The 15660-nt window shown below is 44.6% G+C and overlaps 1 protein-coding gene across 2 annotated transcripts; it reads left to right on the forward strand.

Annotated features, from left to right (window-relative positions):
* Positions 1-1011: 1011 nt before the first annotated feature.
* On the forward strand, positions 1012-15402 carry grb2b (growth factor receptor-bound protein 2b). 2 transcript variants are annotated; one of them, XM_019858483.1, is made up of 6 exons: positions 1012-1226; positions 2396-2642; positions 11107-11204; positions 12750-12872; positions 13194-13377; positions 13806-15402. In XM_019858483.1, the coding sequence occupies exons 2-6, from the start codon at positions 2565-2567 to the stop codon at positions 13989-13991; spliced, it is 669 nt and encodes a 222-aa protein (XP_019714042.1). In that variant the 5' UTR covers positions 1012-1226; positions 2396-2564; the 3' UTR covers positions 13992-15402. The 2 variants fall into 2 exon arrangements, with proteins under 2 accessions (XP_019714042.1, XP_019714043.1); XM_019858484.1 differs by having other exon boundaries at positions 1019-1226; positions 13194-13362.
* Positions 15403-15660: the final 258 nt, after the last annotated feature.

Consider the following 15660-nt stretch of genomic DNA (forward strand, 5'->3'; position numbering starts at 1 on the left):
AATCTGCACACACACTGATATCGTTTTGGAAATAGATAGGCATAAAAATAATTAAACTTTTTTTCACACACAGATTAACAATGAGATGTACAGAATTTTACCCTGTTTCTGATCAGGAGTCAATGTAACCCTCAATTGACATAAATCACACAATATAGTAACAAGATCCAGAAAAAATACACAAACAAAAAAACGACAAGAGGAAAAAAAGAAAGGTGTTTAGAAATCAAATCAAAGTTGTGTTGTAGATTTCTGTCTTTTCTCGAATCGATCTAGTTTTAATCGTATTCTTATTGTTGCCTTTACCCTAATGACCACTTTCTTTACTCTGTCTCTCCATTGTATTATGTTGGGGGTTCAACCAAGAGATTATAATCATTTTCTTTGCTACCTAAAACATAGTAAATACCTAGGTTCACTGACCAATAAATCTTTTGGCAAGATTCCAAGCATGTTAAGCAATGAATCAAGCTTCAATTCCCAACCAAATATTCTCTTTATTTCTGTCTGAATACTTTTACAGAAATCTAGAATCCTTGTGCAATCCCAAATAATGTGAATGAAATTTCCCACCTTGTTCTGCCGACACAAATGAGATGTGCAATGCTTTGTAAATGTCTGTAAAATTCACTGTGAAGATTCACAGTACGCAACTATTACAGACTTAAAGTATTAGTACTGTTTTCGTGCTTTTTATTGTCTTCGGTATTAATTTGCTGTTTATTATTGTATGCATTGTTTTTGCTGCATGTACAGCACTTTGTATACAGCAGTGGTTGTTTTAAATTGCTCGATAAATACAGCTGAGTTGAGTATTATTGGCGATGTTATGTTATGTGTTCTGTTGTATTATTTTTATTTTGTTCGATGTTCTGTAAGGCACTTTGTTACATCTGCAGCTGTTGTGAGATGAAAGCACTATATAAATAAAGATGTATTGTATTGTATGATATGGCGTACGACACGGCGCTCAAGTCTGCGATCTAAGGTTTGTATGTCTACCGAGGTGACCATCCCTGCTCAGTGAAAGGAAGCGGAAATAAACGTCGCCAAGCTTAAGCTAACGCTCGAGTCAGGCTCCGAGGACGGGCTGGAAGCGATACATGACACACATCGGGGGATTTTTTTTGTTTTTCCACCACCAAAACCGAGAACGAGGAGCGGCTAACAACGCGATCTGGATTCCATTGTTACGGTGGTAACATCGACACGGAATATATCGAGTGGTGAGTTTCCCCTCCCAGTCTTTACGCGTCAAAGTTGTGTACGGCTGTTCCCTTTTCGCGACGCAGGCTAGTCAAGTTAAGTGAGGCTAGTGGGGCTAACTGTGCCACTATGCTAGCAACAACAGCTTGCGCTGTGAGAAAAAAAAAAGCTGTTTTCCCTCTTGTCAAATTTGCCAACGCGAAGCAAGCGGCAAGTTTCCCCGTCGTTTAGCAACGCGTCGCTTGACTTAAACACGCTTTCACTTGTTGACTAATGTCACCTCTGCTTTAGCTGGTTGTGATAGATTAGTGGGAGTTGGAGAATCACTTGAGTTATTGTTATCCGACCGTTAGCCGGTATGCTAACCTTTTAGCCTCCCAGTTGACTGGGCGCAGTCTTTTGGGGGCTAAAGGCAGAGAGGTCTGTGGGAATGCTTCAAAGCACGATATCATCCCAAATATGTCGTTTGTGTACATTTACATCCCAGCCGACACTACTGGGGAAAACATATCAAGATTAGTGGCAATGAAAGCACGATCGTGCCATTCGAACACCAGCTCCTTCTTTTTATCGACAGATAACAATGATTTGTTCCTAACTTTTCTGACGATCACTTAATAGATGAAACTGTTTCCGCGGATTGCAGTCATATTTATGTGCTTGCCTTGCGCACTCTTCACGACTTTTCTAGAAGTGTCTCACATCCTCTGTTGTAACGTCTCTGACTCACGTTTAGAACGCTTATACAGTGTGTGTGTGTTTATATATCCAGTATATATATAAAGTAACAATTTTCGCTGTTGGCGTGCAACGTGCAAGTCAGGTTTAATGACCTTAGGGATCGTCCGGCTGTATTAGATTGATGCATATCGTAAACAACCTAATGAGATAATGCTGCTTTATCCGTTTAGCAAGTGTAGGTTGCACTAATGTATCACTGACTGCTCTGGATAATCTCCAGTCTGCACAGGTGCTTAGGAGTCAACGACAGGCAAGGGATTGAGTGAATGTCCTCACAAACGCCATTTTACTCATTTTATAATGCAAAAGCAGTTGCCGTCAATTGTCACGGTGTCTGTTTGCATGAGGATGACACATCCCAGCTTCTTTTGAACAACGTTTTGCACAAACGTGCATTTTTGCCAGGCCCGTCTGTTTTAGTCGGCTCTTTCTCTCTCCCTTTTTGCAGGAACCTCGCTGCGACCTTTATGTAAGGTCAAAGCTGTAAAGCAACGGGTCACAGACGGGAGGAGAGACTCGGGAGCAAAGCATCTGGAGCTGGGATAAGCGCTGTTTTTATTTTTTGATTCAGTCCCTGAATCCCAACTTGAGCCAAGACGTTATCTCGCACGCACGCCATGGAGGCCATTGCCAAATACGATTTCAAAGCGACTGCTGAAGATGAGCTTAGCTTTAAGCGCGGAGAGGTCCTTAAGGTATGTGGAAATCATTTGCTTTTCATTGGAAGGAATACTTTGTCCGTGTGGCTTTATGTAAGCGCTGTTTGAATGCCAAAAACGAGACATCACAGCGGGTCCTCGGTTTGTTTTATTCCTTAAATGCATGTGTTCTGAGGTTATCAACTCGTTTGCATATGAGTATGTGGTCACGCAGCACGCTCGCTTACATACTTTTTTTAAAAAACGAAAACTAAAATTAAGTGTTTAAAAATAATTATCATGTAATTAAAAATTAACAATGCCGCCCTGACAATGGCTGAACACTAAATGACAAAATCAAGACTCAAAACAAAATAAAGACTAACTATAATTCAAATTCCAGAACTATAATAAGCCTGATTGTGGCTTTTCACTTATCGTGGCCTGGCTTGGTCCCCGCGGCCCTGCAATTATTAGTGTACTTGGTGTCCACTATTTCCACAGTAGAGTGCATAGCTATGTTTTTACTGAATGTGCAGAAATCAATGCGACAGCGGAAGGTCCAAAATTGAATGGCCAAATCTTCAAACAATATCTACATTTAATCCATCATTCGCAACAGGTAAAATGCCACCAGATCTAGTGTGGTTTATGAGCGTAACACTTTCTGTTTTGCATTTTTTTTTTCCCTTTTGCTTTTTGTGTTGGTTGCCCCAGAGATAAAAGAATAATAGTGATCCCACAGTAAAATTGTGTGCTCAACATTGAAGCAGGAATAAAGTTCATTGTCGCATCGAAAAAAATCTGGCTGTCTTGCAAGTCGTTGGTGACTTGTATGTTTTCCTTAAAATGTTCTCTTTGAGTCCAGCGTACACTCAACAATTCAACTTTTTTTAAAATTTGCATTTTAAATCTTGCATGTAACAGCCATTAAAATGTGAAACATGGACAGATTGTTTTTTTTTTTCCTCTTACAAGTCGTCGTTATCCAAATTTATATTGCTGCTCGAACTTGCGATTTTTTTTTTTTTCTTTTCAAGTTATTTCTAGAGAGAAGTTGAGTCGAAAATAGACTGCCATCATACTGCCCCCGGCGCCATGGGCGATTCATCTGAATCATTTGTTGGCTGCTTTCCCCGTTGGACTAATTTGCTTTGAGAAGCAGGCCCGGCCGGCGTTCTTCCCCTCTGTCGGATTGAATCCTCCTTTCTCTCGCTCTTTCATCTTCTTGAGCCCGTTTTCCCCTCTTCCTCTTGTTTCCTCCCCTTCTAACTGCGGCCATCCTTTACAGCTGTGTCTGACCGAGACAGATGCATGGTGGGAAGAAAATGGAACCATGTTATGTAACTTGTAACTGCTTAGTGTGTAACTACATTTTCAGGAGTTTCTCTTTCAAAGGAAAGCTGTATTATTTAGTCGCATTTTATCGGGCAACTCAAGTGATTAAACCTATTATCACGACGTCGTTCTTCCGGGCCAGTCGCGTTTGACACCTGATCAATAGCAATTGAAATTGCACCCCCCCCCCCAAAAAAAAAAAATCAGGAAGCTAACCCTGACCCCGTCATTCTGCGCGCTGTTGGTGGCAGAGGCTTCGGTCTGACGTGAGATTTGTGGCACAATTGCAAGCACCAAAGACGACATTTGGATCACACGGGTGTTTTACGACCAAATATTTTCAATGGTAATGTTCCTCTTCATAGTTGTTTATATTTGTTTTATCTTGAATAAATGTAGTTGTTTTTAATTGATCTTCCATTTTTTTATCAACCATATTGCCCAAACTCTTTGTGTACGCAACAACCAACACCACTTGCCCAGATACAGATGTGATCAGACGGACCGAAACGGCGCATGTGCTCCGCGTCGCTGAAATTTGGCTTCCGGTGGGCGAAGCGCGAATTGGTTCTCAGCGGCGCCAATGTTTATGCGGTCAAAGCAAGCCGGAGGCCGATTCTGACTTATCCAGCCATGGTCACGGTTCTTTGGATCGATGTCGAATTCATTGAACTCAAGGTGATAATTGCAGTCCAATCACAGAGTTGTACGTACATCGCACGTGTCCTCGGAGCTGCGCGCCCCAACGGAGATTCGTGCATCTGAGAGAGGTTTCTGCGGCCACGGGTTAAGATGTAAGAAAGGCCCACATTGTCCACTGTCGCCGGGATATTTAGTAATCAGGTTCCGCAACTCGCCTCCAGCGAGCAATCACTGCATCGCTGTGTTTCACAACAGCTGGCCGCCCCGACCGGGCTCCCTTCTAATTTGCAGCCTTGAGTCATTCGGCAACGTTTAGTTCTGTCATTTGGCCTCTCGTGAGTCATGAAGCAAAGCATCACCTCGGTATATCACAGTCTCGTCGTCTTTGTGCGGGTTAACGGTTAAGGGAAGACCGCGACATAGAAAAGTGACTTAGATGGTGGTTAGGTTGCCGTATGGACTCCTGCGCCACTTTTTTTTTTTTTCAGGATGTTGCCTATCTGCTGTTCTTGATGTTCACGGCCGCCGATGTGGAGGCAAAGCGGGACGTCTTAGTGCGAAGGTCTGCCACTGCCCCAAGCACTGTGCTCATTTCCTCTTTGAATAAATAAAGATTAACAGCCCGTCGCGCTGACAGAATAAGCTCCTGTCAACAGATCTCGGCGCTCTATGTCAATACTTCTAATTGAAACTCATTGTGCTCGTCGCGTTGGCTGACTACCCGCCGACTTCTCTCTGCCCCGCAAGTGCAATAAGTTAACGATCGCATCGCATCTCTTCAGAGTTGTTGATGATGAGCGCTCCTTTCACCAAGTCCACAACATTTGTGGTATGGACCTGAATTAAAAAAAAAAGTGTTTTAATGAGAGCGTAGCGAAGGACCTTGTTCATCCATCATTGGTGGCATTAAATAAAATGAGAAGTGAGGACGAGAACATTCATCCAGATAAAATCGTATCTCAGCTTGTTTGGAATCCATTTGGAAAGGGCCATGTTGTTTATTTCACACACAAAGCATCTGAGTGTTGAGAGGGAAGTTACCCGGCTCAATGATCAAATCAGGATCTCTTTACGCAAGTCGTTCTTTAGTTATCTAGAGTATCGCTTTCAAAAGCTGCTTTTTTTTTTTTTTTTTTAAACAAAGCATAGATCTCTAGCTTCTCACACTTTGTTTCTTTCTTTTGTGCTGTCTATTTTTCCCATTTTTTCTTTCTGTCTGCGTCTTTCTTTCTCTTTTTTCTTTTTCTGTCCTTTTCTTTTTTTTTTTTTTTTTGCTTTTTGTGCTTTCTGGCTCTCTCAGCAATCAGAAACTATCAAACATGAAATCAGCAGTCATTCAGCCTATTCCCATTCCTTTTCTAAAAATGTTAACCTTTCTTGGCCAATTTTTTTTCCTTCTTGGAATCATTTGCAACTGGCAGTTTTTTTTTTTTCCCATCCCAAAACTCTGAGGACAAATGAGGTTTCGGGAGACAGTGTAGTTTGTCCCAACAGTAGTGCAAGTTTATTGTAACTGCGTGCGTTTATATTAATACCACAGCGTCGCTTTTTTCACATCCTGTTTGTGTCGTCCAAACCCCCCCTGCAACTTCCTGCATCTCCACAGTCAACTCCAGCAAGCCTTGTCTGCAGCTACCACGGACGGCGTTGTGCTGAGAAACACAAGTTGCCAAACCTCAGCCGTTTTACTCTCCTCGCTTTGCCGTTTTCACTTTGAAAGGTTCTTCTCTTCTGCCTCACTGTCTTTTCTGTGTCAGACCGCTTCAACGGGATCCTCGAAAGAAGCTTTTAAGCCTGTTGCCGCCTTACTTTCCATGAAGCCTCTCCGCCCATCCCTGATTAATGGGCCCCACTTTGCCTAATACTCCGGCTATTGATCCCGCTCGATGAAAAGTGGTTTGTCAGCGCTGCCTTTTGATAGCGAAATGTCAGAAGCATACACTGTGTGCGTTTCCATCCAAATCCAAATCCATGCTTTGACTTAAGTACTTTGGGACTACGCAAATCTGCTCTGGTTTGCTGTGGATTTCTTGGCTGCTTGTGGGCCTTCAAATGGATGGACAGAACGGTTAAAAAAAAATAAATAAAAAAAACGCCTGCTTGCTTATCATGCAGGAGATCACATTTTGGGACGTTGCTGAAAAAGTCGAGGTAAAATATTTTTGTGACACAGTTGAATGAAAAGGGAGGAATACATTATTAAATGGGACGTAGAATGTTGTCTTAAGTGCTTCAAGTGCTTCACTTTGGTATTTTATTTGAAAAACCTTCACTGCACCGTCCCCGCAGGAATCCACGACTCCACCATCGTGGAATTTACCGCTCGTTTCAAAGTCCTCAGTGGAAATCAAAGCAGTCTGCGGGATAGAATGCGAGGTGCACAATATCACAACCGCATGTAGTTATTATCCCCGATGCCGCCGTCAAATAGATGGGATGCAAGGCTGTGTTCACACCGCAGGACGTGATGCCCAATACGGATTTTTTGTTGAAACAAATGCCACTTCTGTGACTGGAACCTATGCCTGACCACACACACACACACACTATAGAAATGTATTATATTTTTTGTACTTGTTGCACTGTCAGGGCGTCCGCCCGAAGAGGCCTAGTCATGTCAGACGCTTTGCGCTTAACATTGCCGTGAAGCGTCTTTGAGTATCTAGAAAAGTGCTTTCTAAATCCATTGTTTGAAATGAATATTATGATTAAAGTAGGGAGGATGGGTTAAGTGTTTGACGGAGTGGCATGCAGGGCTGGCAGCTCCTCCAGCTCTGTGATTAGACATGCTTGAAATCATTTTCCCCATTGAGGCCAATTCAATGAGAACGCACAAAGGGCGGGGCCAACGGGGCGGCGGGCCTGTGCGTCCACCTGTGGGGGAACCTCCATACGCGCGCGCGTGGGCTGTCCCTTTGAGCCCCACTGAGTCACCGAGCATTATCCCATTGGTTGGGAGAGTCTAAATCTGTAAAGTAGGCCACATTTTTTACCATCTACCACATACTGCGCACCCCGAGGCAGAGTTAATCCTTTGGTGATGGATCCAACAAGGTTGACTGAGGCGCCTTTATTTTATTTTTTCAGATAAGGTGAAGGAGACATCAGCCCACAACAGTAGACTACACAACACGGGTCTACTGAAGAGTACTGACTGTGTGTTGATGTGTCATATCATGTCATATGATGACCGTTCTTTGGGGCACGGTTTGGTGTTGTCTGACTAACACCCCGTTTCCATGACGATTACATCATGAGCCTTTGAAATAGCTCTCAGGCCGCGTTAGAAGTGGAAAAATCTGTATGTTGGAATTATTCTGCTCTTGTTACGTTCCTTAATTTCGTGTTGGTTTACTGTTTTCTGCATGCCCCTTTTAGAACCGACCGTTTCCTGTGGTCTAAATTGCTAATCGGTATTTTATGCGATTGAGTAGGAGGGGTTGCTCTGAGGCCAAAAAGAATTCAGAATCTGAATTTGTCTTTCTCCAGCGAGCGAGCTGTGTCTCATGCCCGGATTATCTCGCACTAAATCCCTGCTCTTGATTTATTTCCATCCCATATGGACTGCGCAAGTGCATTTGTCATCTTGTTGTCTCCAACTCCCTCGTTTGCGCTTTGTTAAGGCTCAACAATTTCCATATATAAATTGCCATTTTATTTTGTAGTCCTGCGACCGCTACGCAAGTGCGACTTGTGTGTATTAAAATTCCAGCTCCCCACCTCTCTTGGCAAATGCTGCCAACCTCTAAAAAGGAGGAGAAGAACTGGTAGTAATCATGCATTACCGTCGCTGGCCAACTTCTTTATGACTGGAATGCACCAACCATGTGTCAACCGCCAAACGGAAGTAGAAGAAATGGTAGCAGCAGCAGAAGAAGAAGCAGTAGTCATGGCAACCAATGTGTGACATTCTAAATTTAGCATGCAGCTTTCTTACGCCACAACAAGCACCAAAGGGCACAATGACCAAACACTATTCTAGTTTTGGTCACGAAGACACACGGGAGACTCGTTCGGGTAAGCCATTTTAAACTTAAAAAGAAGAACTTTGCATAGTTAAAACCTGGCGTTTCGTCCAACCGGAACTCGGTTATTGCCATCAACACAGGCTGCATTTGGAAATTCATTCTGATTCCGTGACACCACTCTCAGGTGTGTGTGTGCCTTTGGTGCATTTCTCGACTTCAGAAAATAAGTTGTATGATCCTCCATTATTGTTTCCCAATTGTTGTAGACAAGTGGGAAGACATAATTACATTGAAATGAAGCAACTGGATCCCTGACTGTCAGTTCTACAGTAACGGAGCTGACGTGCTGAACAAAGTACACAGGACGAGAAGTTGCGTTCAGGACAGCCATGTCTGTTCATTCATGGCTGTGACGATTCAAGCGCTCTCATAATCAAATGTGCGAAAGGAGGTCTGCAGTGGCAGCTGTGGAGAAGATAATCCCTGGTATGGACCCGAGTCTGTCAAATAGCAATTTCGATCTGTTGTGGCCCAATCAGATTAAAAAGACCAAAACAAATAGTCAGCAAAAAGAGGATACAAATCTTCCAATGGCGTGCCTTGGAGTAGAGACGACTCCGCCGTAGACATATGGCTGTGGTTGTGCCATTTCGCTATGGTCTGAAAACTGCCTGCCAAGCAGATATTTGGTTCTGCTTTGGTTCCTGGAGACAGCACATGAAAAAGCCGACCGATTCCAATGGCTTTGATTTAATTATAACCAGGCCTAACCCAAATGGAGGGAAAATGATGTGCTGTGTCGCCGCTCATTTTGGTAAACACTGCCCTGTCACCAGTATCCAGTACGTTGTGTTTTTCGGGGCCGCCTCAATGTGGATTATTCATATCAGATAACCATCTGTGCACTTTGATTTGGCGGGCCTAATGACTCAGTCACAGATTACGCTGCGCTGTCCGTAGGGTGTCATCTTTTCGCAGAGGTGGTCCTGTGTTCTGCGGTAAAATGACTTCACTGGCAAATTGACAAGACAAGCACCGGCGTGTCTTCAGGAAGCGCACATGACTCCTTTTGTCCTGTTTTGTTGAATGCGCTGCTTTTGACATGTCACCGTCCTCCAATCTGTGCAGTGATGACTGAACCGAAGAAGTGACTCAAAATTGTTCTGTTCAATAAATATGAGTTAGCATATCACTTGACGGGACATTTGCGCAGAGTTGATTGGTGCTTGCGAGTGGACGATGCTCCCGACGATGACCTGAGACATGATGTCTATTCGCGGCACTGCCACCGTTTCTGGCTCCTCGTCTAAAACAGACCGCGCAGCCGCTTGTACCGCTGACATGCTTCCACCAACTTGTATTTGAAGTCCGCTGCCTCGAGCGCTCGGTTAGGTATACGAGGGTTAGCAGCTGAGAAAAGCAAATGACAGCTGGCATTCTGCGAGCTCGCTGCAACAAAAAGACCCGGGCCACCTACAATCCGCCAGGGCCAACGGGACAGCTGTCTGGGCCGGGTGGGGGAAACAATGCAAGTTTTCAGGGAGAGGCAAAGTGATCCGGAAAACGCGAGAGGCCGAGGACGTCGGATTTTTAACAGCAAGAGATCTCGCTGCCCCCCCTAAAAAAAAGCATCTTTTCCTCTTTGAATTATGGAGCTGCGATGCGATCAAAGGAAGTCAAGCCTCTGAGCTTGTGAAATTCTAATGAGTGAAACTGAGTCATTCGTCAACGCAGGATTCTGCCTGACTGCTTCCAAGGGTTGAGATTAATACGATCAAGCCGCTCAAAGTCTCAATCGTGTGACTGCCTGGCTTTTGTCACGCATTCATGCTCATCTGCATCACAATGACTGCTTTGGCTTTTTTTTTTTTTTTTTAACGAATTGGTTAGGCTGCAAGAAGCAGGTGAGTTTTTGCTTAAACATGCCATTGGAGTGAAATGAAACAACGTCACTCGTGGTTACTTTGAGAGCAAAAAGACGTTTTAGACAAAAGTGAATGTGAACCGCAACAATGCTACCGACATTCTTACCCCCATAAGTAAAAGGTCTGCGTTCTATTTTGGAACGGAGTGAGAGGATTATACAGTAAAAACCCACCAGCCGCACGCACACGCAACAAATGATGCAATCCAGAAATATCACTTGAGATTGTGGCTGAGGTAACTCCCATCGCTGCATTTGTTTCCGCTCATTCTATTTCAAGAGTGGTCGTCATTCAACACTTGAGAATGAGAGCGAAACAATCGCTATCTCAATATCAAGTCACGTTCTCACCGGGCCACTGGTCGAAGTAGCTTCAACCAGTAATCATTCCTTTCCATTTGGTCATGTTCATCTCAATTCGTCTTTCTACGGCACCCTTCGCGTGTTCCCTACTGTACGGTACTTGTTCACCGTAAATTGTTCAGCAGTTGGCTCATTTGCTGACTATATCGTATTTTTAATGGTACTCTGCCGTTTGTCGTGTGTCCGCATCCGAAGGCAAAATTGCCATTCGGTGATGTCGTCTGCTTTCCGTTGTTTACGTGATCGTGCGTGACATGAACCACCCCTGTTTTTATGTCATCGACAGGTATTAAATGAAGAGTGTGATCAGAACTGGTACAAGGCGGAGCTAAATGGGAAAGATGGCTTCATTCCCAAGAATTACATCGAAATGAAGGCCCACCCGTAAGTACTTGGGTACTGCTCTTTGTCATGTTGACAACTTTTCTGCATGCTTGGATTCTCATAGCCACGCCTCTTTTTTTTTTTTTTCCCCACCCCTGCAAACGGCCTATGACCCGAATGAGGGCAAACAGTTCAGAAAATGGACGGCCGGCCATTACTACACAACCACAAAACCAAACATACTCTGGATAACTCGACTGAGCCTATTTTTCATGCGTTGACTCGCCGTCATCGGGCCATTGTTGGGCCTTCCACGATAAATTATTAATGAAATTGCTAACAGGCTACAGCAAATAGTCATGCCGCAGGATTTTCTTGTGTTTACCAGGCGTCTTCTGATCAGGGTGTTCAGTTGCCCAAAAACGATTGGATAAAAATTTCAATTTTATAACTATAGCTACTGTTTTTTTTTCTCCTTCAATAATCGATTAATCTGCAGATTTTATTAGTTGATAAATCCGATTATTAAAAAAGAGCATTTGTTAAATTTCCATCCGTTTACGCTCGGGAAAACTAGGACATTGCTTCTAATTGGCAGTGCAGAAAATGAGTCACTAAATGGGTCTGTAACTTGTCATAAAAGAGGGGCAAACGGGCATCGTGATAATCATTCTTGCCAGCGGCGCGGTTCCCCGGGAAATGTCAGTCTGGGAGCGAGCGACACATTTCAGAAAAATAAAAAAAATCATTCATGCCAGAGTTAGTTTTGACACTTGGACTCGTTTGATTTTTCAAGCGTTCATAACGTGGGCGGCCGCTGTGGCTTTTCGTGCACTTGAGTCATGCGTCGGCTTTATGTGGCATGCCGAGTGTGATCGGTTGGCAAGCGTCGCACTGTCGGCGAACATCAGTGGAAGAAGTAGCCGCTGTGTCGAATGGGACGCGCAAAGATCCAATTTGCTGCTAAATCCGAGCATGGCACGGCCGGAAGAGTACTTGAACGAGAATGAGTTGCTCCCCAAACATCACCAAAAGCAAAACAAAGTGACGTCAGTCGTACTCGCTTGAAAGCTCGACTGCTTTCCATGTCAGAGGCTGCAGGCTTTTGTCCTTAATGAGATATTGACTTTAGCATTGTTGTGCAATGAAACCTTTTTGCCCACTGGGTCAATTGTTCAGGATGCATTGATACCACCTTTTTTCCCCCCCAGACCAAGTCTGCATACATGTACTTGCGTGGTCACTTGTTCCGTTGAAACAAGTTAATGACAGAAACATTTCAACGTACCCCGTTTACGTTTCCGGTCACATTTCAAAGTCCATTGGCCGATTTTGCCCTCACCAAACACCTTCATAAGGACAAAATGGTGAAAAGGCCTTTGTTCCGACGAACCGTGAGAAGTTAACTGCCGCCGCCGCGACCTTGCTTGGGTACAAAATGTACATCGCGGGATGCCCCTCTGTTGCTTAGCAACGCTACCGATCGACTCGTACATGGTTGTACTTGCGGAGACACGCCCCGCGTATCGGCACACGATATCGGTCAAGATGCTTGTATTTCTTGAGGTCCAAATAGTCACCCCGATTGTTTGTTTTCTCCTCCAGGTGGTTCTTTGGGAAAATCCCTCGGGCCAAAGCAGAGGAGATGCTCAACAAGCAAAGGCACGACGGCGCCTTCCTCATTCGAGAGAGTGAGAGTGCGCCAGGCGACTTCTCCCTCTCAGTCAAGTGAGTAGCGCCGCGCAAACCGGGGTTCGATGTTCGACGTCCGTCATCGCTCGCTCTCAGAACAATCGACCAGCATCACACATTTTTGAGCTCCGGCGGCCTGAGTCATCAACGCGGCCGCTTCCTTATTCTCGTGAAGTCCGAGCCGCGTTGACCCATTATCTTCTTTTCCAGTATTTGCTTCGTAAAACGACCTTACTTCCTCTTCTGCCTTTCCAGTTTGACCTTCCCGAAAGACGCGTCTTGTTTCTCCACTCGAATGAATGAGCAATTTCATCGTCACGCCTAAATGCTTTTCTGGCCGTGCCCGCCCCTTTGCAGGTTTGGGAACGATGTGCAGCACTTCAAGGTTCTCCGTGACGGCGCCGGCAAGTATTTCCTGTGGGTGGTGAAGTTTAACTCCCTCAACGAGCTGGTGGACTACCATCGCTCCACCTCCGTCTCCCGTAACCAGCAAATCTTTTTGCGGGACATCGAGCAGGTCCACCAGGTAACGACGAGCACGGTAACTTCCTGTGGAGCTATTTGGATTTGTGCTATCTTGTTGTTAGTGAACATTATAGACTATTAAACGTGATATAATGAAGCAACAAAATATTTGCATTGAACAAGATTACACTAGCATAATGCTAACATGTAGCAACAAACAAGAAATTAGCATAGATGTTAATTTTATTTCATTTTGTTTCCGTTTTTTTTTTTTTTCCCCCCCCCCCTTCACACTGCCGTGGCACACATCCCTGTTGAAATTTGGAAATGTGATTCTAAGTGTGCAGTGTAATATCCGGCCTTAATCTCATTGGTGTACTGTAATTAAGAGTTACATCAGTCCCCACTGTTACTACTGTTCCAGTTTTTTTTTTTTCTCCCTTGCTGTGATGCCGGTGCACCTTGGCTAACACCCGCCCGCTTGTGTTTCCTCGTTTGGGACAGCATCCCACATACGTGCAGGCGCTCTTTGACTTCGACCCCCAGGAGGAAGGCGAGTTGGGTTTCCGACGCGGCGACTTCATCCAAGTGCTGGACAACTCTGACCCCAACTGGTGGAAAGGCGGTTGCCACGGCCAAACGGGCATGTTCCCGCGCAACTACGTCACGCCGGTCAATCGGAACATGTGAAACAGTCCCGCCATGTAAACGGCCATCACACCACCATCACCACCACAACCATCATCATCATAGTCATCATTCTAGATGTCATCAGTCCCTCCACCCTCATCTGATCCCCAAACAACCCCCCCCCCCTCCTCTTCACCAACCCCACAATAGCAGGAGCAGAGAGGAAGAATGCAAACAAATGAAAAGTGAGAGAAAGAGAGATATCCGACAGGAGCGCCGTCATAGGCGGTGTTTTGTGGTGGGTGGCAGCTGAGCAAAATCCACCTCGACTTGCACCGAGACCGTGAGCGCCTCGGTGAGGATTGCAACCGAGGGAAAGAGAGAACCAAATGATTCGACTCCCACGAGCCGCTTCTGTCTCCTCCTTAACTTCTTAACATTCTGCCGCCTTGTGTTTGCTTTTGCCGCATGTTCTTTTATCGGCCACATCCGTTTTAAAGGAAAAACACAGGAAAAATGTTTAAAAAAAATAAAATAAAAGAAATTGTTTTTTTTAAAAAACTGAAGAAAAAAAATAAGCAAACTGATGCCATATACAGCAAGTTTCCATGTCTACGATGATTGGCTCGTGAGCATTGTACATCAGCCACTGGCTGTATAAATAAATCAACTATAGAGAGAATCCATTTTTTAAGAATATATATATATTATATATTTGTATGTGTTTGTCTGTATTACCTCTCATCACAAATTTGTAACTTATGTTCAATGGTTTGTCTGGATAAGACCTGGTAGCTGTAGAATGTGCTGAATTGTCCTTCAAGTTTCTTTCTGAGAGGTCTCGGATAACGCGACGACGTTCCTCGCGCAAGGGAAGTCCACTTGGCACCGGGAGAAGAAACCAATCGAGCTGGAAAGCTCCTGTCGTTGAGCGGCAAGGGTACGCAGCCGCGAATGCAAGCCATGTGTGATGTCGGCCACCCCCCCCCTGCCCCGCCCCGCCCCCTCAAGACATTGCGTTCGTTGCAACCATTTGAATGTACCTGACTGAGTCCACAGATCTTAGCATGAGGGAAGCAGGCCCGAAGAAGTGAACTACGCGGCCGCGCAAGGGAAAACACGCTGTAATGTTATGCACGTTCATTGGTCCCAAGTTCAGTCCAGCTAGTTAACGTGCATACGTTTCTCAAAAACTCTCCTCGTCATACGTGCGCATAGCATGGGGGGCCAAGATTGGATAATCGCATGTAAAAAAAAAAAACAGTCGGCAACTGGCACACATGAACACTTCCCAAAACTGAGAGATTGTCATTTTTTTGTTGTTCAGATGACAGATCAGCTTAAATGTTGTTGATTTTTGTCAAATGTGGTGTCGAGCACTTGGTTTTGTTTTGTTTTTTTTTTTGGTCAAAGATTTCGATCTCCGTTCTGTCCAGTGTTTGTCCTTGTGTTTTCTGGGTTTGTTTTTTTTTTTCTTGCTCTCTCTGGATAGTGCCTTTCTCTCTGGTGTTTTAGCGTCTCCGACCCCCTCCCTTTTTATGGGGCCCTTCCAGTCCTGCAGTGAGAAACAAGTGTACATAATCTAACCTGTCCTTCCACCCGCTCCCACATCGACTCGCCTTCACCGTAGTCCCCACCTACATGGAACTCTTATTTAAGTGTCTCTCGCCTTGTCTTACCTAATGCTACTGTTCTGGTTCTGCTCCTTTTTTTTTTTTTTTTTTTTGCA

The sequence above is a fragment of the Hippocampus comes genome, unplaced genomic scaffold (genome assembly GCF_001891065.2).
Source record: "Hippocampus comes isolate QL1 unplaced genomic scaffold, H_comes_QL1_v1.1 scaffold48, whole genome shotgun sequence".
In the NCBI taxonomy this organism is placed as follows: domain Eukaryota; kingdom Metazoa; phylum Chordata; class Actinopteri; order Syngnathiformes; family Syngnathidae; genus Hippocampus; species Hippocampus comes.